The sequence below is a fragment of the Cervus canadensis genome, chromosome 4, assembly GCF_019320065.1.
Source record: "Cervus canadensis isolate Bull #8, Minnesota chromosome 4, ASM1932006v1, whole genome shotgun sequence".
NCBI classification, from domain to species: Eukaryota; Metazoa; Chordata; class Mammalia; order Artiodactyla; family Cervidae; genus Cervus; species Cervus canadensis.
The window spans coordinates 51,450,370-51,476,261 of NC_057389.1; the positions used below are offsets into that span (position 1 = coordinate 51,450,370).

Here is a 25,892-nt window from a genome sequence, read left to right on the forward strand (position 1 = left end):
ATATAAAACTGCAGGAAAATTTTAAAAGTCACTCATAGTTGTCTATTACAAAAATTAAATACTATGAAATAACTTCATGCTCAAAAGCACCAAGTAATCAATAAAGAGACTGATGTATAAATTATTTTCACCTTCAATTTATTTCATAAAATTGATTTTTGGCTGCACCTTGAGGCATGCAGGTTCTTATTTCCCCAACAAGGATCCAATCCACAACCCCTCCTGTGGAAGTGTGAAGTCAGAACCACTGGACTGCCAGGGAAGTTCCTTTTCTTTAATTTTTAGACTAAAGGTCAACTTCAGACCCCAGACTACTTTTCCAAGCAAAGCACAGAAGATAATATTTTATCATTTATACTCAAAATCATATTGACAGTGTCACCGGAAGAGGAATTTAAAAATGCAATTCAACCTGCAACTTACTAGGCTAGTGTTTTCCAAACTGCAATTCTGAAAGCAAAATAGTGGGTCCTGACAAGAATAGAAAAAAATATCAGGTGCATACAAAGTTGTAAGGGTAAGCACTGTCTGGTAAACTTTTTGTTTGGCATGTGTGTACATATACATTGGGTTGCAGTGCAGAATGTTTTCCACTCTTGAATTGCTATGATTCAGTTACTGCTCTAAGGCCCACTAAATCTTGCCTTCTGGAGCCCCCTATAGGCTTTAAATGTTAAAATCTTGAGTTTTACAGTAAAAAAATATAGTAAGCCTTTTGATGGAGGGCGTTCAGGACCTAGAACTTGATTGTTACACAGGAACAGTTGCTTATACAGATGTATCAGCAGCCTTTGCTCTAAGAACTGAAACTAACCATGTGCACAGCCTCAACCTTGAAGTTATACCATCCTCAAAAAACCACATTAATTTGGAAAGGTCAACCTTAGCCTTTGTTTAATTTAAAATTAAGAGAAATATATCAGTATCTCACAAAAGAAGCTGTTTGGGGGCAAACTAAGAAGTGAAAGAATCATGAGGACTTTAGTCTTGTTAAGAAGAGATTCACTTTTATGAGGTTTTCACAAAGCAGTGTTGAAAACTCAAATCAACAGACACGCAGCCAGGCAACTAAAAGGTTTATTCCCATAATCCTACTCCCCAAAAAAGGTTTGAGTAAAGAGCAAAAATTCTGAACAATCAAGTACTAACCATTACCCCAACTCAACTGTTATAAGAACTAAGGGGTCACATATCAAAGTAATAGAACTCTATGAAGTGATAAGAAAACTGAAGTGCTGTAGGTAATACAAGTTTCCATTGAGAAATAGCTAATAGGCTCTTAGGCTAAGGCATTCTTCCCTTGCTCCACTTTCATAAAAGGAAAAATATAAATACAAAGAAAAAGTAACAATGTTGATCATGCTTCCTGACTACCACAACCTAAAATAAAAATTTGAAAAAAAAAAAAATCTGTTTGCAGAAGTCTAAGAGGAGACTAAAACCACAAATATCCTGCAAACAATCATCAAATACTATTCTGACCTTAATTTCACCTGTGTCAAGTCACCTATCTCAAGAGTGTTTGGGATGGTTTAGTAAACCTAAGGTTGATTACAGAACCAGGTAAGAGGCCAAATAAATGGTAGATGATCCTGTAGAAAGGAGATCACTTGGCAGTAAATCAATTTAGCATAAATGAAGGTGATTCATAACACATCAATTAGAAGCAGTTTTTTTTTTTTGTTTTTTTTTTTTATCAGTGTTGGTTGGCTCCTCAAATAGATCTTTGAGACTGAAAGTGATACAAAAATGGACAGGTCTGACTTGCAAAATTTTGGTTCGTCTAAAGCAAACCTGGCGCATCTTAAAATGATCCCATAGGCTGACATACACACTCATGTCTTATGTTTATTGGAACATAACTAGACCCAGCCTAGATACTACAATGGGGTTTGCAATTCAAAGTATCCTTGGCTTTAGAATAATTTACATTGAAATTAGTAAAAACTTCACATAAAGCCGGTAATTTGTTTAATAAGAGCTCCATTTTAGTAAAATGTTTGACTTGTTACTATTAAACAAATATAGCTATGTTCAGAATTATGCTTGCCCTCCCCTAAAAGCCTCAGACTAATGTTTACTATGAACATATATTGGATAAATTATAATCTATTCAAAACAAATGGTAACACAGCTTATTTGCTACTTAATTCATAAAATATGGATAAAAGTTTATTTGAAAAGAAGGAAAATGAAATTTACTCCCATTCTTTAGTCCTTTCCTGTATAAACTGAGATTTGAAGAACGACTCTTCTTGGACAATGAATAAACATTTGGAGGGAATTGTGTACAAAAAGCAGTTTTTAAAACAAGAAATGGGAGTCCAAGCGATATACTTCCCTTTCCCGTCACCACCCAGTCCTCTTGATTAAGATCACTCCTTCTCTTGCTATTCCTCTCTAAACAGCCACCACAATTACTATCGTTACCTTTAGTTCATCTCTTCAAGGTGTTCTTTCCTCTCTATTGTGCTTAAGGGAAGTATCCTTCCTACTGTTTGCTGGCAGCTTGAATATCCTCAAGATAATACTAAAATAACTGCTTTTATAAAATAGTTTGTGCTTTTATCTGTGATACGAAGACCCATTCATGAACAGAGAAATATGTTATCAAGTTTACTTGTAACACTTTAATGCCCTTCCCTTTTGTTTCCAAGACCACTCTACCTATCAAAGGAGGTATTCTACTGAACATTTAATAGCCAGTGATTTTGGTACCCAAATTCAGATTGAGTGACGTTCTCCCATGTACATGAACTCAACATAAAACACACATTCATATCTATCACTCATTCATTCTCACTCAAGCAAGCATACACACACATTTTCTTTCTTTCCAGAACAAGCCAGAATTACAGCTCTTTTGGTGATCGTTATAATTTTTGGAATGGTTCATAAATTTTGCAAATTCTTTGAAATTTGTAACTTTTATCTTTTTTTCTTTCTTTTTTTCCAATTGTGAACCATTCCATATTGCATCTTTATTGCAAAAGTCAACATGCTTCTTAGAAATTCAGATTGTAATTGATAAAACAAACATTACATATATGAATTTAAATGTATAAACAGTTAGAAATTCAACAATATCTCCTATTATACTATTACACAAGTTCACAATTTTGTAAAAACTATAATACAGGCATACTATACATCAAGAGGAACCACTATTCCTTTTCACATGATTTTTTTCTTTTTTTTTTGAAATAATGATCCATACCATGGACCTTTCTTTTTCCACCCTAACAAGACGTTTTCCAATTTATCACCTTAGCTAGTGACAATGTTTTCTCAATGTTACAACATGAAGAAATTGAGGGAAATCCTACATTCCCCGGGGTTAACTTTTTTAAGCCTGGGCAGTAAGCCACTAGTAAAACCAAGCTGACTGAGCCAGGTTGGTGGTTGTTATTGTTCAATAGCTACTTAGAAAGATGTCATACACATTCAAAAGAACAGAATTTGCCTCAGATGGGATGTGTTATTTCTGTAAGTGAAGATGCCCAAGAAAACAAGTCATCTTTACTCGCTTTTAAGAGAAATTCTAATGGTTTGGGATCTCAGCCCTAAAGGAAAAAATACATACAACTAGTTTACGCTAACCTTAACTTAAATTTTCCAATATTTAATGCATATTTTGAGTTATTTTTGAGAGTCAAACATTAGAAATGACATTTTGAAAGTGTTTTGGTCCTATTTAAGGTGTATCATAAATTACATTTTAAAGGGCCTAAAAACTTACTGGAAAAACTGTCTATTTATTCTTCACTTTAACATCCTTCTCTTTCACCCCTTCTCCCCCAAGAACTAAAAAATCAAACAAATCCTTAACTCTCTCCGTACTGAGAGTGTAATAAGATGTCCATTTTAGGTTAAAAAAAAAAATCATATGAAAAGGAATCTCATTCTGCTGAACTGTCAGTCTACTGAAAATTTTCTTACAGCTCCATTAATTTACTGTAATTTTCAGTTTCCAAATACAAAAATACAACAATTCTTATTGAAATCTATACGCTGGTAGTTTTAGTACACAAAAAAACCCAAACAAATTATTTACAAAATTATACAGTTTAAGAAAAAACTTTGTACAAAAAATATATAAATCCTTTGTTCCCTCTATCACGTTTAAACTGTCAGGACTCAAAATATTCACCACAATGAATCTTTCAAAATATATACCGACTGAGCCACAGACATCAAGAAAATTTCATTAGAGATGATGGAGGAAGAAGGAGCAAGATTGCTTATTCTAGGTACCCCATTGTGATGTTTTCCTTCTCTTATAAGCTTTGTGTTATCAGAAATATAGTAATAACCTAGAAAGAGGAAGTCCTTATCATTATGAAGGGAGAAATACATGAAAACTTAAAAATGATCCTGGTTTGACACATCATTCCAGGAAAATATACAGAAGAGGAAAGATAATCAGAATGTGGGACTTAACTTCTTAGAGCCAAAAAAAATCTAGAGTCCTGATGGTTTTAAGTCTCTTAGTGAATAGTTTCTGCTGTGAGAAACAAGTCTTTACCTCAGGAAACAAAATCCTTGACATGGTGATCACCAAGAACCTTCTGTAGCCAACAGGAGGTTTCAAATTTTCACACCACACATATTATAAAAACATAGATGTGTATATCCTTGAAAAAGTGATATCCTATTTACATTAATCATTTTATTTCCCCAGGGGTCAATACAGTGTAGTGTTGCTCCTCTGCTTTTCCATCTAACATTCAGAACACAAGGACATAAATTTACAGATATATTTTACTTAACAGATACTCTACTCTATACAGTGTACAGTAAAAATGCACACAGTGAAGGAAACTGTCTACTGAAAGATGCATATGTTCATGGATAGCAACAAGCTACAAAATTATGAAAATATAAGGTCATCTGATCAAAGTCAAGTTATGACTCCCATTTATTACTAGCATACCCATCCCCCTTCCCCATCCCACCCCCAACCTACCCCCAGTCACCTCACCTCACCATCATGGTTTAAATTTAGGAAAAGCATTTCAGACACTTTAAAACCCTTTTGCATAACTATTAACTGAAGTGAAGCTTAAAAAAAAAGCTGGTGACTCTCCCCACAAATCCTTCCATCATTCTCATCAAAATATCACTTATTTATCAAGGTGCTGGTTTAAACTTTTTATTGGGGACTGACTTTTGGTGGCCCCAAAGAATCACTTATCTCAGTAATGGGTAAGTCAGGCTATTAATAAAAAGGAAGGAGAAAGAAAATGAGGATGAGAAAGGGGCAACAGATAAAAGCCTTTTATAGTCTGAAAACATGAAAAGAAAAAAAAAACCACAACTGAACCAATGCTTGATAATTTCAAAGCAAACTAAAACTCAGTAGCAGAAGTTCAGAAGAGTTAATGTGATGACAGAATGGAAATACCACAGAGCCTGCCTAGCACTGAAGAACAGATATGATTAACACTAAAATAGTACTCACTGCTGCATATTAAATCCCCCCAAAATTTAGATTAAATATAAGTTGGGCTCCGCCTCAATAAAAAAAACTAAATTTACATTTCTTCCAAGACAACTCTTGAAAGCCAAAGGGTATTTTAATTACAAGTATCTCCTACTGTCTGACGACCCATCCATAATAGCTGAGAGTTAAGAGATTCCAGGCGATTTGACATTTAATGAAATTTTATCAGCAGATTATAATCCAAAATAAAATTTCTGAACACCCTGTCATTTACATCATAATCCAACACCAATAGCAACAAAAACAGGTGGTGTGGAAAATAAGGCTCTAGAGATTATCCATGTCATTCCTGTGGATCTTCACAACTGTGTAAAAGTCACTAGGCCTTTGGTGCTTTAATATCATGAACAGTTATGAGATGTATTTAAATAGCAAACTTGCTGTCCTTACACCTACTGTGTCGAAAAGAAAAATTAAAAAAAATTTTTTTTTGGCTCATTGACTTCTTTAAATAATTTTAAAAAGTTGTTCTTCTAAACAATATTCCTAAAAATTATACAAGTCGCATCAGATTTCATCTTCGCCATGAACGAGACTCATATTCATCTTCGTCTTCATCGTCGTCATCATGCAAAAACAAATCTGAGGTTTCTGTTTCCTGAAAAAAAGAGGGTAAAATCCACTCAGTGGCACAAGAAAGCTAAGTAGAGTACTTTTTAGGCCAAAGAACAGACAGACTAGTATACAATGCCCAGACTGGATTTACGAGTGGAAAATTCAGAGTATCTTTAGTAAGTAGTCACTCAGTGTGTCTGACTCTTTGCGACCCCACGGATGGTAACCCGCCAGGCTCCTCTGTCCATGGGATTTTCCAGGCAAGAGTTCTAGAGTGGGTTGCCATTTCCGTCTCCGGGGGATCTTCCCAACCCAGGGATTGAACCTGGGTCTTCAGCATTGCAGGCAGACACTTTACCGTCTGAGCCACCAGGGAAGCCCAAGTATCTTTAGGGGCAAGAAAAACTAAAAATGTTAAAAATACATACATATATATATTTGTCTTCCTTGCTAATTTTTTTAGTTTAATAGGAAACTTCCATTCTAATATCAGGAAAATTAAAAAACATATGTTTAGTGAGGGGTGGTATCTATGAAACATGTTTTTGATTAATTTTATTCTATTATATTAAAAGTGAGAAAAATAAATAACCCTTGAACTTCTGAATTTTTCCTCTAAAAGCCAATTATTTGTGAGGGAAGAATGTAATAACTTCCCTATGACACTGACATTCCAAATCTACCATAAAAATCTAAAATCTTATAAACATTACAAAGTATCTATAAACATTCCCAAAATACCAAGATTTTTCTGTTCTGTTTTTTAACAAGGGAAAAGTTTCTGCTTTTGCAAAATTTTCTGCTTCAGGTAAAATTACCCATTTGGTCAGGAAAACTCTTGATCAGCCATAAATGCTTGCTATCTTTTAAAACCAAAATTACAGTGAATGAGGAATAACTTGCATGCAATGCTCCCTAAAGTGTCTACTTTGATAAACTAACTAGAAATATAGGAGTAAAAAAGCAATATTAGTCCCCATTGTTTTAAGAAGTTGATTAATACTTATATTAAATCCATGGTTTTGCTATTCTTTCCTCTTATGTCCAACTTCTTTACACTCTCACTTCAGTGAATTATACATAGAAAATAAGAAACTCAAATCTATTCCTTATGGAACTTGAATAAATGAAAACTAAAACAACCAGATAAAATTGAATTGTTCCCTTAATCCACATCTTTATTTACCAAAATAAAAATGTCCAGAGCCCCAATAAAGACGAAATAAATGCAAATTTAAAAAAAAAGAAGTCTCTCCTAAAACAGAAAATAATCCCCAAAAGAGCTTTTTCATTTCTGCACCTGTCCTGATTCTTTAATAAGCTTCTAGACTAGTGTTAATCACATGCATGAAAAAACTCATTATGCATTTTAAAATTTATATTATTTACTTTAATGTCAAGAAAAGCATATAACTGGAAAACAATCTAATTCAACTCCGTTATTTTCAGTTGTTAAATTTACCTCCTCCTTGACTTCTTCTTCTTCAGTCTCAGTGGATACAGAAGGCACCTTGGCCTTGTGCCATGATATTTGTAGCCGACGGTCTTTGAATTTCGACCCTTGGTTTGCAGGCTAAAATAGATTTTAGAACACAAAAGTTTGTACTCACATTTACTAATGATTTCTTCAAATTGTGTGCTATTAAAAGTTTAATGATTATTTGAAGGAAAAAAAAATCTGTTAAAATGGATCTACAAATAATCTCCAATGAGAGCTAGAAAAGTGATGTTCTTTTTAATTAGAAAAACATGTCTGGCTTTCCCAGGATAATCCATGATTAATGCTGATGCCACATAAATTTTAAAATTTGTCTTGGTTTGAAGATAAATTATACACAGTCCTTCTACTTAGAAAAATCATGATGAGAACAAATACTGCCTTACTATGATTATGACCTTTCACGTTGATAATTACAAATTTAGAGTAAAAGCTTACAAATGTAAGTAATTTAAAAATCATCTATTCATCTCATGACATCCCTTCTATTCCAATCTATATCTGATGAAACTATTCCCACTTCCTTTCGTGAAATGCTATATGACGACAAACACTCCACGGCATATCTATGCATCCCACAAGTGTTAAACGCTATCCTGTGGTTTTGTTTTTGTTTGCTTCTTTCTGCGAGTGTGCTCAGTTGTGTCCAACTCTGCGTCTCATGGACTGTAGCTGGCCAGGCTTCTCTGTCCATGGAATTTTCCCGGCAAGAATACTGGAGTAGGGGATCTTCCTGACCAGGGATCAAACCCAGATCTCCTGTGTCTCCTGCACTGGTAGGCAGATTCTTTACCACTGAGCCACCTGGGAAATCAAACACTATACTACCTACCTCACGGTAAAATTACTCAGTTTCAAATGTATTTCTTGTTACTACCATCTAAACATTCCCCCACCACCACCACATTTCAATAAGAGAAAACAAAAAACTCGTGGGACATATTAAAATGAATATCAGAATTACTCATTTCAATATGTCCCACAAATCAAAATGTTTACATTTATCATCTTTTCAAAATTAGGCAGTTACTAAGCAAGTAGATATTAAAAGTTCTTATCACTAGGAAAAAATTTTTTCTCATGTGAGGTGACAATGTGGATGCTAATTAATTTTAGTAATCATATATGTATAGCAAACCATTAAGTTGTACATCTGAAAATAATAGTGTTATATGTCAATTATATCTTAATAAATCTTGAAAAAAAAGGCAACTTGTGTAATTTGTTGATTTGTTGTTGTTACTGTTCAGTCACTAAGTTGTGTCTGACTCTTTTGCAACTTCATGGACTGCAGACTGCCAGTCTCCACTGTCCATGGAATGAAGTGGGTTTCCATTTCTGTTTCCAGAATAATCCAGATCTTCCCAACCCAGGGATTGAACCTGCATCTCCTGCATTGGCAGGCAGGCGAATTCTTTACTACCACACCACCAGGGAAGCTCCTAATTTGTGTAATAGACATCCTTCACTCTATCCTTTAACATATAATATGACCAATTATAGAGACTTCATCAGTATTCTGTTCATTCCTATATTATTTAAATTCTTTCCAGTTTTACTGAAGTATAACTGACAAAACTGTAAAATATTTAAAGTGTACAATGTGATGATTTGAAACACTGGGAAAAGATACCCTTCCTCCTTCAATCAACACATCCATATCTCACATACTTAGCCTTTAGGGAGGGGGTTGAAGAAGGGGGCTAGAACATTTAAGTTCTTATCTCTTAGCAAATTTCAATTATATAATACAATCTAATCAACTGCAGTCACCATTAAGTTCTTACTTTGTTATTTCAATTTTTAAATAAAGATGTGTTACTTTTACTAGCAAGAAAAAGCAATATAAAAATTTTAATCTGTATTAACTGGGTTGCTTTCCAAAAAACGCAGTAGTTATATCCTCCAGAAGGAATTTTAAGGCATTAAATGTATTATATATCTATTAATATTATTGAAGAAAGAGGAGAAATCTAATTTGCATGCAGCCAGGAACTAAGAATATAAAACTCCCACTACCTAACTTGCAACAAATAAGATTAATAAATAGATGTATTTTAACATTAAGTTCAAGTCAGGAACTCGCACACAACACTGACGAGAACCTAAACTAACTAAACTAAACTAACCTAACTGAGTTTACTCAACAGTTCCATCTACATCAACAGAAATGCATACATATATTAAAAGACATCTAAAATAATGTTCACTGCAACACTGTTCATAAAAATGAAATGGAAATAATCCAAATATCTATCAATAGGAGAATGGAAAAGTAAATTGTGGTATATTTATACAACTGAAAATTATACAGAAATAAAAATAGTAAACTACTGTTACATGTAATAACATGAATAAACCTCAGAAATATAATGTTAAGAAAAAAACCAAATAGACACACTTCAAAATAGCTTCACTAAAACCCATCAACCATCTTTACATTCAGATACAGCTGCTCAATGAGCTTTTCACAATCATTAAGGACAGTAAAAGGATACTGAAAACATACATTTTACTTTAGCCTTTGTGAGATATGAAATACCTCAAAGAAGAGCTGCCCTTAAGTTTGTCAAATCTATTCTCAATAACATCTCAGGCATATATATTTCTGTATTTTTTTTTTCCCAAAGAAAGCATACCATACTGTCCAAGTACCTGTTACCAGAGTTTTTTCTAGCACTTAAGATTGTCTGATAGCACCCTGTCAAAACAAAAAACAAACTACAAAACACCATCAAAACGAACAATAGTGTCTTGTTCTTTAAGTTGGCTCATGTGCCTTGGCTTTCTTTGCTCCTTCCCCAAATATCTGGACATATCCCATAATGCAGAGGGTGTTATATTTCAGACTTAAAAAAAAGTATGTATGTAAAAGTTGGTTATTATAAATACTCTATTAAAATGACTCTACTTATGAGAAAGGCAGAGAGCCAACTGAGCATGACTTCTGGGTTAAAACTTAAACATTTACATATACATCTCCAGTAACCCTCAGGATACAGCAAAGTGGCTTCCTACCCCACAAGATAACCTCCTTTTTTAACGAAAACTTTCTGCAGAGCCAAATTTATGAAAATTCTGATTTATATTATCTAATGTCACCTCAGCAGAGCTGGCCATGGATCTAAACGCCCAACTATTTGGCAAGGAGATTCAAATGTTATATAATCAACACTGAAATCAACATTAACCTGGGCTCCAGAAGAACACCCTGCACACGTACAGTGCTCCTCCACATGTTACCTTCTTTACTTCTAAAAGAAGTCTCTTAAAGACAATCTTCCACTTTACAAAAAAACAATAACGGTCAGACTAGTGAAAGAACTGGCTCAAGAGTAAACAGGCTACAGCCAAGATGGCTCTCAAATCTGGACATTTTATAACAAGCTAGCGTTCTCCAATGGCCAGGGCAAAGCAGGGTTAATGGGCATCAAACTAATAAAACAATAGTGTGAAGTCTTGCTGTGTAAGATTTCCTTCACCATCTTTAGGGCTGAAAATGCTTTCTCTCAAAAAAGTTGTTTGAGGAATAGGGATTTTGGATGTTAACAGTAAACTGTGTATTATCACCTTGGTCCTGCCACTTATTAACTGTATGATCTTGATTGACTTTTTTAAGCTTCACTTTTCCCATCTTTACACATGGGATTTTACATGTATTTTATACAGTTATTTAGGATTACATGAGATCATGCATGAAAATGCTCTAGCACAAATAACACTCAGAAAATATTTACTGAATGAATTAATGAATGGTTAGAAAGAGAATATATGCAAAATAACAGAAACATTTATCTGTGGCAAATATTTATTTAAATGTTTGTCTAAAAGTAAGTGGTCATCACTGTGTACAGAATATAACTAAGCATGACACTTCTCCTAACAAATTTTTCCTTTGGATTTCATCTCCATCCCAGACTATTTTCACTTATTGGTACCTGGTAAACCATGTAAACACCTGGTAAAAGATGTAATAAACCCTAAAGCAAAAATCAAATATACCTTTGGAACAACTTTTGTCACTACAAATGCATTTATGTGAAATATTACGGAATATAGCATGAGCTACTTCTTGACCTTCAAATATATTAACAGAAATGTGTTAATATCCATGATTTTACAACTTAATTTTCTAATCTATAAAACATTTGACATTTATACAGAAGGCAGCAAGGAAATGCTGAATACAATGAATTTATAGTTAGCACTTACTACTTCGAAAACTTACTGAAAAATGCTGAAGTAAGTCATCTTTCTCCTCCTCCATGAAGCCCCCAACTGTGAGTGCTTTGGGGCGGTGGTCCACCACCATGTGATTTAGTGAACCCCTTCCTCTCCCTCCACGGCCTCGGCCTCTCCCTCGACCTTGAGAGGACATGGTCTTTCCTCGACCCACAGGTAAAATACCTAATCGTGCAGCCTGAATAACAAAAGGCAGAATATAATATACACTGTCAGACTAAACCTTGGAAAAGAGAGGGATATTATTTTTTGAGATGTTAACTGTAATAGGTAACTCTTCTTAATCTCACCTCAACCTGTAACTGATTGAGTTTTTTCCGTAACTCTGTTGTGTCTTCTCCTGAGGATAGCCTCTTGTGAAGGTCCAGTTCAGTATCTAATAGTTCTTTTTGGGCCTGTGGAAAAATTAAGAGTAAAAATGTATTTTTTAGACAACTTACAAAATCTTGTTCAGAATATTACACTTTTAGAATGACACAGATCTCTTCTGGGTAGATGTGAAAGCATGAAATCTCTTCTGGGTGTTTTAAGGAAAGTAACTTGACAGATATAATACTGAAAACATGTAGAGTATAATGTTATCAGTAATAACAATAAAAAGTATTACTGCTTAATAAGCAAGTAGTATTACAATATGCTTAAGATGGCCTAAAAATCAGACACTGAAAACAGTCATCTGAGATAAGGGAGCTGAGAATGATTATCACATAATAAAACATCATAACTGAAACACAATGGTACAGAATAAATTATATTGTAAAAATTCACTAACAACAGTTATAATAATTGCTTTCAGATCTGAACCCTGTAACTATTGCCACTCTTTTTCTTTTTTAAAGGAACAAATGATCAGTCTTTAGCTGGTGTGACTCTTGAGAGATTTTCTTCCCCCATATTCTCTTAAATTTCTATAATTAAATGTTCTTTCCATAATTGGGGAAGCTTCAATTAAAAATAACATTTTTATTACATATTTTAAAAGCTTTTGATAAGTTAATATTTTAAACAAAATTTTATTGGATTATATAGTTGACAATGTTATGCGAAAAACAATCCTAAAGAAACACATTCTTTTACTAACAGAAAACCACAATTTCAAATGTAATATAATACTGTATATAAAAGTTTACATTCTATATATCTGACAAATTTATTCCTAGTTCTCAAGTGAAGTGAACTTGCTCAGTCGTGTCCAACTTTTTTCGACCCCATGGACTGTAGCCTACTAGGCTCCTCAGTCCATGGAATTTTCCAGGCAAGAGTACTAGAGTGGAAAAAAAAAAAGAGAGTACTAGAGTGGGTTGCTACTTCCTTCTCCAGGGGATCTTCCCGACCCAGGGATTGAACCCAGATCTCCTGCATTGCAGGCAGATGCTCTGCCATCTGAGCCACCAGGGAAGCCCTCTAGTTCTCAAAGGGCTGCAGATTTATCTAAAATCCTACTACAGAGCTGTAGAACAATGATAGAACCTCAGTGTAAAAGCAAGCATTCTCCTGCGGTAAGGAAACAAATAGAAGTTAACAAAATTAGACTTAAATAGATTTAGAACTTTTGACTATTGTTTTCAATAAAAAGCCATATTTTTACCCATACTAAAGTCAATGCTATCTTCTGACTATTAAAAGAGATGGCTGTATTACAATGTATTGAAGAATTACCGAAAGAACTGAAAAGAGGAAATGTCTCTTTCCTTGTCATTACTCTAGCAGTTACATCTTCAGCATGAAGAACCAAAAAATTTCAGTTAAAAAAATACATCTTTGTTCAAACTGGGTAGTATCATTTCTTTCAAAGGGAGTACATAGCATTTACAGAAATATTAAAAAAATTGTTGCTAGTGTCTCACACTAGTCACTTAAGGGTTCCACTGTACTTTCAAAGTGCCAAGCACACCACAAATGTTCAATTAGCCTATGCTGAAAGAAAAATGCAATTACCTCTGTTTTTGTCTTTATTTTAGACGGTGTGGAGACTGCAGAAGACGTTTTTAACTCATCTTTCAATTGTGAGATCTTTTCTCCAAGCTCTTTCAAAGTCTTCATTATATTTGCTCTCTCTTCTGGTTTCATGTTTTTGTTTTTTTCTAACTTGGATATTAACATCTATAAAATAAACAACAAAAAAAGTAAAACTATGCTTAGTAAATTCTAATACAAATAACCTTGAAAATTTTGGGGGGAATATCTTTGGAAAATCCATTCTGTACATCAATTCCAGCAAGCAAATAATGAATGTTTGTCTTACCTTTTGGCATTCTATTTGTTTTTCTAACATTTCTTGCCTCTTTTTCCTCATATCTTGTTGTAGCTTCATTGCTTCCTGTACAAACAGGTTAAGTTTCTCATTACTAATTTTTTCCTTACAAATTTGCCAATGATACATAAGGCTCTGTATCTCAACTCATCTCCCCTGAGTCATCCCTTATACAAGACAGCTCTTCCTCCTAATCAAAACATAGCTGACCAGATATGAAATCTTTAAATCTATTTTCCCAACACTTCCAATATAAAAGTTTACATTTATAATTGTACTTTAACATTTAAAATACTGAACACAAATTAGCTGTATCTATGAGGTTTATTCACTTAAAAGACCTGAATGCATATATAAAGGAAAACAAGAGCTGTTTTCACCTCCCCATGTAAAAAGTCAAATCCTTATTTTTGAAGTTTAAAGTCTAAAAATGTGAGATGCAGCTCTAGGTTAGAAATGATAGCAAAATCTATCTGGAAAATGTCACCTCTGACCCTTCTGTTAATTAAATCTCTAATTATACTTAGGTAATATAAATAAACATCTATTTTATTTGAAAAACTATGTGAGTTTAAATCTAAGATGATAATTATTGTTATACTTCATGTGAAACAATATCTAGTGTACAAAGAGAAAATAATGGAACAGACATATCCATTTCTCGCCCTTTTCTCTCCCTTGCAGGAAAAAAAGGAAATAAAAAGTCAACTCACTCAGTGTCTTTAATTTTTACATAGAAAAAAAAAAATTATTTCCTTGTGCTTGATGTAGCTACTAACACAACTAACTGCAAAACATTTTTCAAGTATACAATGTATCAAGTAGCAGTTAAATAAACATTATGATGTAGTAGTTCCATACCAACATTGAATTGTTCAAGTTATTAATACAATCACTTAAGAATTCAATAGATCTTTTCTTTTTGAAGAGAAGAAGAATCAAGATTGTCACCTGTTTCTTTTTAAGAACTTCTTGGACATCATGAGATTTTGATCCTGAACAAAGTTTTGAAGGTGTCTTTAAGTTTGAGGAGCTATAAATCATTTTTGGATGGCCTGGAGTTGAAAATATCTACAAAACACAAATATGATTAAATCTTAGCAATGCCTTTAAATAATTTTTTAAAAAGACTGCATAAATTTTTTAAAGGAGTAAAGTTTTGGCTATTTTTACATTTTTTTTTATTTTTACATTTAAAAACTCTCCATTTATAAAACAAGTTCTTTATATATAAACTCAATTAACATTCAAATACAAAAACTTTTTAGCAATAATGTTGCATTCCTGAATATAAAGAAATTTTTCTTTTCTTTATATTTTTTTTAATTGGGAGAAAAAGAACAACTTCTCGACATCTAGGAGCCAGACTGCCACTCACAGTTGGGCCTCAGTGTCCCCTTGTTAAACATGAACAATTTCATAGTATATTAACTTCAGACAAGGCCACTCTTGTGGATCTTGGTGGATCAAGACAAAAATAAAATCATTGCATGACTAAACACAAAAAAACCTGTAAATACTACCCAAACCATAAAATGACTAAACTATACCCTGGCTAATATGAATGACTACAGCTTCTTTACCAAATACAGCTTTGGCCTAATTCTGGTCTTCCCTCCTTCTAGGTAAACTTATTAGGCAATCTGATCATACCATTACTCCTCTTTCTTTTAACCTTCCCCCAAATTACCTAACACAGCCAATCCTAAAATAAGCCCTTGCTAACACCCTCTAAATGACATGTTCCATGGTTTCACTGTGTATACTTCCTCAATGAATAATAAACTCAACTTGCTCAACTAAAGATGTGTTTGTGGAGGTCTTTGGTGGGGGTGCGGTGGCTAATGTCACTAAGCTATCTTCCACAAGTGTCAAATAAAAATCCATGTTTCTAATAATTGCAAACCCTCCTAAGAAGTAAGGTACTTTGCAAATGTTACAACCAACCATAAGACAAGTAGCCAGCTCACAGATCTAATGCTGCAAGCAAAATGGTGTCCGTCTTTACTCTGCTCATTTTGCTATTTAGATTCCTTTACAAACAGATGACTCCAGATAATCTTCCCCTCTTAAAGGCATAGCAGAGCAACATACTATACTACAATCTCTCTGGTCAAGATTTCCCTAACATACTCCACTCTTATGTTTTAAATTAACTTTGAAGATATCATATAAGGGACACAGAAAAATGTGTATAATACTAAGAAATTATAAATACTTAGATACAATACTAAGAAATTTGTGGAAAATTCAGTCATGTAATATATACAAATATAAAACTTCTCTCGATCAAACAACACTTAATTGCCCTAAAAATTAAACCACTTTAAATACACAGGAAACTGAAATACTGTAGAAATCTGCACATATGATGTTCATGGTGTTATAATTATTTATCAAAATAAAAATATCAATAGCTATAATTTACTGAGCACTTAATATATTCTTTTGTGTTTTACCAACACAAAATTTTTTAATCCCCATAGCAACTAAGTTTATTAAAACGGAAACCAATGCTTGTCAATTATCTAACACAGCTATTAAGAGTCAGTCATCACTGTGTGACTTCAAAAACTGTGATTGTTTTTGTTTTTCCATTTTTTAGATTTTTTAAAAAATAAACAGAAGTACAAAGTTACATATGTATATAAAATGATGCATCCATCACCAAGCAGCAATGATCAATTTACATTATTTTATGTAAAATAACATTGTTATATTTAAATTCCCACCTGTATCCTCATAACAAACACCACATATTATTTTATCTGTGGGTTTTTTTTTTTTTTTTTGGCTTCACCATGAGGTACGTGGGATCTTAGTTGGAGGGGGTCAAACTCATGCCCCCTGCATTTGACGCATGGAGTCTTAACCACTGAACTGCCAGGGAAGTCCTTGTATTTCAGTTTTACCTCTAGAAGATAAGGACTCTTTCCTTTTTTACATAAAACCACAATACAATCATCACATTTAAATGGTAACAATTCCTTAAAATCATTAAATATTTACAACTCCAGATTACAATATAATTTTCAAAACATTCTCCCATATTTGAATTAGGATGTACTACTTTGGCCACCTCATGTGAAGAGTTGACTCACTGGAAAAGACCCTGATGCTGGGAGGGATTGGGGGCAGGAGGAGAAAGGGACGACAGAGGATGAGATGGCTGAATGGCATCACCGACTTGATGGGCATGAGTTTGAGTAAACTCTGGGAGCTGGTGATGGACAGGGAGGCCTGGCGTGCTACGATTCATGGGGTCGCAAAGAGTCGGACACGACTGAGCGACTGAACTGAACTGAACTGAAAGTCCATATAGTATAATTGGTTATATTTCTTTAAAGTCTCCTCTAATTCTGTTTCCCTCTCCACAGCTTTCCTTTAATAAAGAAAAACATTTATTTGGCTCTGCTGGGTCTTAGTTGCAGCACGTGGAATCTAGTTCTTTAATCTGGGATCAAACCTGGGCCCCCTGCACTGGAAGTGTGAAGTCTTAGCCACCGGACCACCAGGGAAGTCCCTCCATATCACTGTAAATCACTTGTTGAAGAGACCAGGTCACTCATCCTGTTGTATTCACCACAGGATTCTATGGTATCCTTTAACATGTTTCTCTGACCTCTGAATTTCCTTTAAATTGGTGAAGAGTTCTAGAGTCTTCATGACATTTTTTCACTCTTTGAAAGGATGCTAGTAATCTTTAACAAATTCTTTGCTTTCTGGTTTGACAAAATATTCTAGGGCTCATCTGGAACACTGTCAGCCCCAGATTTGGGAACAGACATTTCTTCAAGGATCCCTGGTTCCTTTTGATGCTGGGGACAGGAGTGTCAGGGTCATTACCATCAGGCTGGGTTAGTGTTTCTAGACCTTTTTAGTGGACAGAATTGAGAAATGTTTCGGAGGTTTTTAAAGTTGTCTAGTTTCGTCTATCCCTGCCAAGATTTAAATTACCAAGATACCACCAAGATTTAAATTACATGGGTTACTTTTTTTTTTTCCTATTATAAACAAATACTTACATGTGTTCACTGCCCCTGCTTTCTAACAGTGGCTGACTACATTTTTTGTTCCATTTTATTTCTTTTACTTAATGTATCCTGATGATCACCTCATGGTATATATAAAGATACTCTTCATTCCTCTGCAAAGTTACACATATGCTATAGGGTGGATGTACTACATTTTTAGTAACCTATCGCCTACCAATTGATATTTGGACTGTTTCCAGTCTTTCACTATTGAAAAGAGTCTATGTTTCCTGGTCTTGCTCATACTTCTTTCCATAGTTTGACAAGTACATCTTTGGCATAGATTCTTAGAGGAGGATTACTGGTTTAGAGTAAATGTTTACATAATTTTACAGCATAATTCACAGACAACGCCAAATTTCATGGGGATTGTACCATTTAGCATCTCTGTCAGCATATAAATTTCAGATCCTTGTAGAAATTACCCTGGTTTGTTAGGTATTTAAAAAAAATTTTTTTTCCATTAGGCTATCCAGTCATCCCAATACCATTCACCAAAAGCCCATACATTCCCCGCTGATCTCAGATAATGTGTTAGCATACAATATATCCCTATGCTTAAGTCTATAAATCTCAGTCTCAGATTTTGTCTTAGTGCTCTCTCATGTGCCAGTATCAAATTGTTTGAGTTGTATAGACTTCACAGTGTTTTTAATATTTAGGAGAACTATCCCCACTTGTTCTTTTTTAGTTTTCCTAGCTCTATTGGGAAAAAACAATCACCATTCTAGAGAGCAGTCATATAGATATATTTTCAAAAGCAAAAGAAACTAGTTAAAAATATGTTTCAAAATTTGACTTTTGAATTGATTATGACTGAATCCCTTTCGTGATGTTAATTAAGCAAGACAAATGATTAAAGAAATGGATTAATAAAGACATCTATTAATAAATGGCTAAAATTCTCAATTCCCACTTAGCTTTGAATAGGAAAAGAAAATTTAATTAGCAAATTTCTGGCTGAATTATTGAAATTTAGGCAAGTTGACCAGCCATATTTATGATTAGCTGTCACAACTATCTTGACTGAGGAACTAAGACATTACAAATCTGGGTGATAATCAATTTGTTAATTTCTTTGTGTCACTGAACAACTCCAACTCTAAATATATTTAAAGATTCACAGAAATATATATACCTGGCAATCATCTCCAGCACCACCTGACTGATTCAACAAGTGTGCTGCATCACTCTGGTTACCACTGGCATGTCCAAGACGATGTTTCACAGGAACCTTATTAAGAACATATGCCCCTGATGTCTGCGGTTTGCTCATCATCTGCATATACAAAATAAATACATTTGTGGCAGAAGTTTTTTAAATGCCTAGGAATGATACAAATTTAGGACAGTGATTACCCTGGGGAGGAAGACATGGGAATGTGAAGGTAGAGTGTTTCTATTATTTATAAGGTTTTTTAAGTGAAGAGGTAGACATACAAATGACTGCTATTATCCATATTCTTTTGGATGTCTGAAATATATCACAACATAATGCAAATATATGTGTATGTACTCACAAATAAAATTAGTAATTTTTCAATGATCCCCTCAGTATGTAATGCTGAAAGACTTATGTGTTTTGATAGTTTAATATGAGTAACTGTGATAGGACTACCCTAAAAACATAACATAATCTCAGGCTGCATTAACAGCATGGGGTCTAATGGATCACAGAGATGACTGTATCACTTTTAAACACCCTTTAGCCAACACCTAGGGAAAGCCTTTACCTTAAGGACCTAACATGAAATAGGACAGAGACAAAAGAAATGCAAACTTAACTGCAAATAAACAGGATGGTGAATGGAGCTAATACTAGGTCCTGTTAAGGAACATGCTTCTTATTCTATCTGAGTATATTTACTCAAAAGAATGCCTAGGACATTATCAACATCACCAATATCTGAATAGTTCTACTGCAGGGTGATTTGCTCTTTCCTTCGTTCATCTATTCATTCAAATATGTTTAGAGCACTATGTGCCATGCCTTGTTTTAGGCACCAGGGATAGAACAAATAAAGCAGACAAAATCCCAGTCTCCTGGGCTCCCATTTCAGTTTTAAAAGAAACATAATATTTCTATATGAGAAAAACTAGGACAAGATGGTGGGTATAAGAGTGATTGATTCTAACACAAAACAAAGAAGTTGTTCTAGATTCAGAGTTGTTCAGTGGTGGATGGTTATCGTAACTGAGTGTTGAGAAGAAGGTATTTCTTAAACGTGAAGATTTATGGGCCTTGTATCTAGACTCTGTAGATCTGAGAAGGTAAGATTAAAAAATGTGCATCCAGGTAAGTGATTCTAGCACAGTGCTTCTCAAACTTCAAGGTACCTAAAAATCACATGGACAGCCTATTAAAACAGATTACTGAGTCCTACCCATTCAGTAAGTTGAGGTGAAGCCCAAAATTACATGTCTAATAAGCTCCAAGGAGATCAGATGTTGCTGGCCTACAAACCAAAATGACTGCTCTGATGTAGAAGACCAAAGACAACAAACTGAGAAACAATGATCTAGAGGAGAGGCCTGAGGGGCCTTCAATCCCCTGAGAAGCAGCAGGTTACCTTCTGAATGCCCCCGTGTGCCGACGAGGGCGGCGACTGGGCCACCAGCACCTGCGGCTGGTGGAGGTGCTGCGGCAGGTGGAGGTGCTGCTGCGACAGGTGGCTGAGCGTCTGCTGCTGCAGGAGCAGCGGCGCCGGGGACTGCAGCGCCGGCTGCTCGTTATTCTCCCTGTGCCACAGGACTCGAATGAACCGGTTGTTCAGAACTGCTTCAGTGCTAGAGATGGCTTTTCTGGCCTCTTCATTGGTAAGATATTGAATGAGGGCTGCTTCTGGATCTCCCTTAAAAGCAACCTATAAGAAAAAACAATAGCAACAACAAAACACAGAAATGAATGATTACAGGCAAGTAAATAAATAAATTACTGATAAAGAATTCAAAACAGAAAACAGCCTGCTGAAATCCATTGTGAAGTCTATGTAAATAAAGATAGTTATCTCTTATAAGGTAACATATGTATTTCAACGTTATATATGAAAGAATACTAGATCATTTAATAAATAATCCTAGTGATGTTACATAACCACTTGGGAAAAGATATAAGAATTCCTTCCTGATATCTTACATCCAAATAAACTCCAGAGACAGAAAATGTTTTACAATAAACAAAACAACCCACAAAAACCCAGGGAGAAGAAGTGAACATCTGTATACTCTGAAGGTCTGGAAAGCCTTTTTACAACACATCTATAAATGCAGGACCATAAAGACAAAACAGCAGATTTGATCAAATAAAATCTTAAACCACTGTTAGTCCAAACAAGTGACGAACAAAACAAATGACAAAATGAAAAAGAAATTTAATATATATGACGAGCAAAGGTTTGGAAAAGCCTTATATGCCTTCATTTTAAAAAATGAAGAGGGAGGTGGGAGGGGGGATCGGGATGGGGAATACATGTAAATTCATGGCTGATTCATGTCAACGTATGGCAAAAACCACTACAATATTGTAAAGTAATTAGCCTCCAACTAATAAAAATAAATGGAAAAAAAAAAAGAGCAAAGACAGTGGATAGGTAAATGCAAAAGTATTGCAAATGGTATATATCAATTAGAGTCTACCTAGGAATAAAAACAAAGCAAATTCAAGCAAGTACAATTTTTCACTTATGAAACTGGTCTAAAAATTTTTAATGGATCCGTATTATAGTTTTGATGAGGCTTCATAAATTGCATTTGGGAGTATCAATTTGGCTGTTCAAATAAAAAGTTTTAAAATTTCCTTAATTTCAGCAATGTGTCATACAAAATAAAAATAAAAACATTTATCCAAAAGGAGCCTTACCATAGCATTGTTTCTATTAAAAAAAAACAATGTAAATCTCCCCAGAGAATAGTCCTTATATAAATTATGGCTTACTGCTATGGACTGAATTATGTCCTCACTAAACTCATACACTGAAGCCCTAACCCCCAGTGAGACTACATCTGGACACAGGGCTTTTAGGAGGTAAATAAGGTTAAATGAGATCAAAGGGAAAGGACCCTAATCAGATAGGACATACAGCAAGAAGGTGCCATCTGCAAGTCAGGATTCATATAGGCTAGTACCTTGGGTTCCAGGCTATGGTATTTGTTATAGCCACCCAAGCAGACTCATCTACATTAAGCTACCTACTTTTTCTAAATGCCATAAAGAATAATGACCTAGGAACAATTTAGGAGAAAAAAGGAAGCTAGAGATAGGTAAATTATATTTTGATTTGATGGCAACACTAAGTAAACTGACTGAAATACCAATTTAAACAGATCTTCTAATATATTACCCTCAATTACAGCATAACCCTCAACTGCCAAGTTGGTAAATTCAAAAAATTAGCAAGCACATAGCAAAATATAAAAGCTATGATTTACCTGATGTTAAATTTTAGTATCTAAAATTCTCATAATTAGAACCAAGCTTAATCAATTAATATTTCACAAAAGCCAGTTCAGTAGACAAAAATACAATCTTAGAAACTACCAAAAATCTCACTACCTAGTTAGAATACTAAAGCAGGTAAAAAAAGTCATTTGTCCAGACATAAAACTATGAACAAAGATATAATAACCAGCCCAATGTCTTTCAGGAAGAGGTTCAGAAAGAAACCAAATGAATTCAGAGGACAAATTCAGCACAATTTCAACATCAAGTTGGGCATACAAATACATGGTGAGATTTAAAACACATAGCAGAGATGATCAAACTAATCACTGATTTGTTTAAGCAAAAGTGAGCTGTTTCCAAAGATACAATATGGTCCAGTGTTAAGAATCTGCCTGCCAATGCAGGGAACACGAGTTCTATTCCTGGTTCAGTAAGATCCCATGCGCCACAGAGCAACTAACCTCATGCGCCGTAACTACTAAGCGCACTACTAAGCGTAACTACTAAGCCCCAACTACTGAAGCCCATGCACCGAGAGCCTGTGCTTCACAACGAGCGCAGCCTGCACACCGCAACAGAGAGACCTGCAGCAGCAAGAGAGAGCCCCACACAGCAGTGAAGACCCAGCGCAGCCAAAAATACATAAATCTTTAAAAAACACATCATATACATGGATTCTGTCACCAACATAGCCACACCTACCTGGATATTAACAATAGTTCCAAATTTGCTGAAGTGTTCATTGAGCTTGGTAATGTTGTTCAATTCCTGAGGGATTTTCTTGACTTCTAATTTGGTGTTTGTATACTGATTCTTTCTCAAGAATCCTGGTTTACTCTGATTGTTATTCCCTTGTCTGAAAGGAATATTAACAGATCTTAGTTAATTCTCTTACATTATGCCCTAGGTAAGAGATAATCAGCAAAGAATGTAAGTTTATATTTATTCAAGTGTCTTCTTTAAGCACTTAACATCCTTCAGATATTAGTAGGTAACTTTCACATTATCCTTATTACATAAGAGCAGAACAGGTGCAAAGAAAGACTGATGTCTCAATAATTATAAAACTGGGCTAGGCCTAGAAATTATTAATATCTGTTATGAATATTCTGTTGACTTTTTAACATATAAGACATACTAATGATGCCTCTGGGAACCTTAGCTTTGATACACATAGATTGAAAATTAATAATTAATGACAACTCTTAATTTTACAAATTTACTAATGCAAGCAAAAAGCCAAAAACATCAATTAGATGTTACTAATAAGCAAATTCTCTTACTTTCCCAACCAAGGTTTCTTTGTGAGTGGCCCTTCCAAGCCACTCATAGCTCTTTTCCGGCTATCAGGTTCAAGAACTACTCGGGTTATGTTACTATTAATTGAAACAGGAACCGGTGGTTCAGTCTGGATGACGATGTTAGCAGCTGTTGAAAACAAAAATTAACATTACTGGCAATGCATTATATTTGGGGAATTTCAAATGATTAAAATATTTAGTCCAAAAGTTAAAAATCACTGTGAATAGTACCTAATACTACCACTTCCTTTTCAGAAATGTTTAACAGTAAGAATAAATTATCAATTGACTCCCTTTCCTCCTTTTTTAAAGATACAATATGCATGTTTAAAAAGTCCTAGCCAACTCTAATCTAATGACTGAGTCAAGCAAGGATCATGAATGGAAAGGGAAAAAAAAAATCAGTGTAACAGTGCTGGAGAATAACATACTTAACCTGATGCCAAAGTACCACTCTACAAGTTATTTACTTTACAACAGAGAGCGAAACAATTACTGCTTTAGGTAAGTGATCAAATTTATTAGACCATAAACAGAGTGAAATATTTATCTCCTTATATGATTCAACAAGAGGTTCACATGGATACGATATTACTATGAAATTATGATTTTCCTATGTGTGGCAATATTGTGCTCATATAGTACTGTGTATTTTTCTCAGATGTAGACTAAAGGATCTTAAAGTGTCAGAATCTCTAAAATTTATTTTCAAGTGATTCAAGAAAAAAACCGTACAGGGAGAGGGGAGGAAGGGAGAGATGAGTGCACACCAGTGAGCATTTAGGCCCAAAGCTGAGAGAACATCAACAACTGGTGAATCTAAGTCAAAGTATCTAGGGGCTTATTGCACTTCTGATTTGTAGCTTCAAAATTACTCAAACTTAAAAGCTGAAAGGAAAATTCAAAGCTAATATTATAAATTAACACATTTCATTCACAATAGTCAGGACTAATAAAATATTGGGTTGGGTCATAAAGTTCGTTTGGGTTTTTCCAAAAGATATTATGGAAAATCCCAAACAAACTTTCACCAACCCAACACTGTATTAACACACTGACCTTACAACAGGTTGTCAGTGGAAAGAGGTGTGCTGAACAAAAAAAGCAAATACCAACACAAAACTACACATGTTACATTCTGAGTATTCTTCATGACTTTCAGTAACTCTATCAAAAGTAAAATCAATAGCAAAGAATAAGAACTGTGGGGCTGAAACCATGATCTTCCCACTAATTTGGTAACAATATATGCATTACAGCACAGAAAAAAAGAGCCTTTTCTTTGGATTTAGGTTAATGAGCTAATTAATCTAGCCTCTTTTAGTTGGTCTGAGTGTCTTTAACTGTTAAAAGAGAGTAAAAATATTAATAGTACCTCATTTAAGGAGTTGGTGGTAAGGAATACGAGAGATAATAATGCATTAAAAAACATTTGGTTTAGTCTTACAGTTAACCTGTACTGACAATAGTACTATTAATGGAAGTAAAGAACAGTAAATAGAATCAGGATAAGAAGGTAAGAACAGGAAAATGTCTACCAGATAATTAAACCAGGAAAATATTATCAGGATGGCCCATGGCCAATCATTGAAATTGAAATTAAATACTGGAAATCTGACTATTATTATAAGAAACCAGAATCTCATCAAACTCTTTAACCAAATTTTTTCTGAGTGGAGATATCAACCCATATTAAAAGCAATACTTGCATTTCATCTTTTAAGATTTGTCGCTATACTTTATAAAGGTCCTAACATACAGTTATAATCATGAATACTAACAACAGTCAAAGAATAATTTTATGACAGTGTTTTAAGTTCTGTGTTATTAGTATGAAGCACAGCTCTTAAAATACAAAGTAGGCCATTAAATGATTTTATTCCTGGAGGAAAAGGGATCATGTCCTCTTTCTTTTTTTTTTATCATGTCCTCTTTCTATATCTAACATCCAGCACAGTGCCTAAAATAGCCTAAAGTCCTACAAAAAGAGCAATTAGTCAACATTAGTATTATTTTTACTTAAAAATAAATATATTCTGCTTAAAGCTTTAAAGTAACATTTGG

At 34.3% G+C, this 25,892-nt stretch overlaps 1 protein-coding gene across 5 annotated transcripts in view; it reads right to left on the reverse strand.

Annotated features, from left to right (window-relative positions):
• Positions 1 to 2,861: 2,861 nt before the first annotated feature.
• Positions 2,862 to 25,892, reverse strand: part of RBM27 (RNA binding motif protein 27) — a 57,210-nt gene continuing 34,179 nt past the window's right edge. For 4 of the 5 annotated variants that reach the window (XM_043465106.1, XM_043465103.1, XM_043465105.1 and 1 more), the window contains 11 exons: positions 23,811 to 23,955; positions 23,230 to 23,383; positions 20,657 to 20,950; positions 19,225 to 19,365; positions 15,004 to 15,123; positions 14,044 to 14,118; positions 13,737 to 13,901; positions 12,089 to 12,193; positions 11,785 to 11,976; positions 7,521 to 7,631; positions 2,862 to 6,101 (listed from right to left, as the gene is read on the reverse strand). In XM_043465106.1, coding sequence (XP_043321041.1) covers positions 6,018 to 6,101; positions 7,521 to 7,631; positions 11,785 to 11,976; positions 12,089 to 12,193; positions 13,737 to 13,901; positions 14,044 to 14,118; positions 15,004 to 15,123; positions 19,225 to 19,365; positions 20,657 to 20,950; positions 23,230 to 23,383; positions 23,811 to 23,955 — 1,586 coding nt within the window. In that variant the 3' untranslated portion in view covers positions 2,862 to 6,017. The remainder of the gene's footprint in view (positions 6,102 to 7,520; positions 7,632 to 11,784; positions 11,977 to 12,088; positions 12,194 to 13,736; positions 13,902 to 14,043; positions 14,119 to 15,003; positions 15,124 to 19,224; positions 19,366 to 20,656; positions 20,951 to 23,229; positions 23,384 to 23,810; positions 23,956 to 25,892) is intronic. The other variant, XM_043465104.1, reaches the window with a different exon arrangement.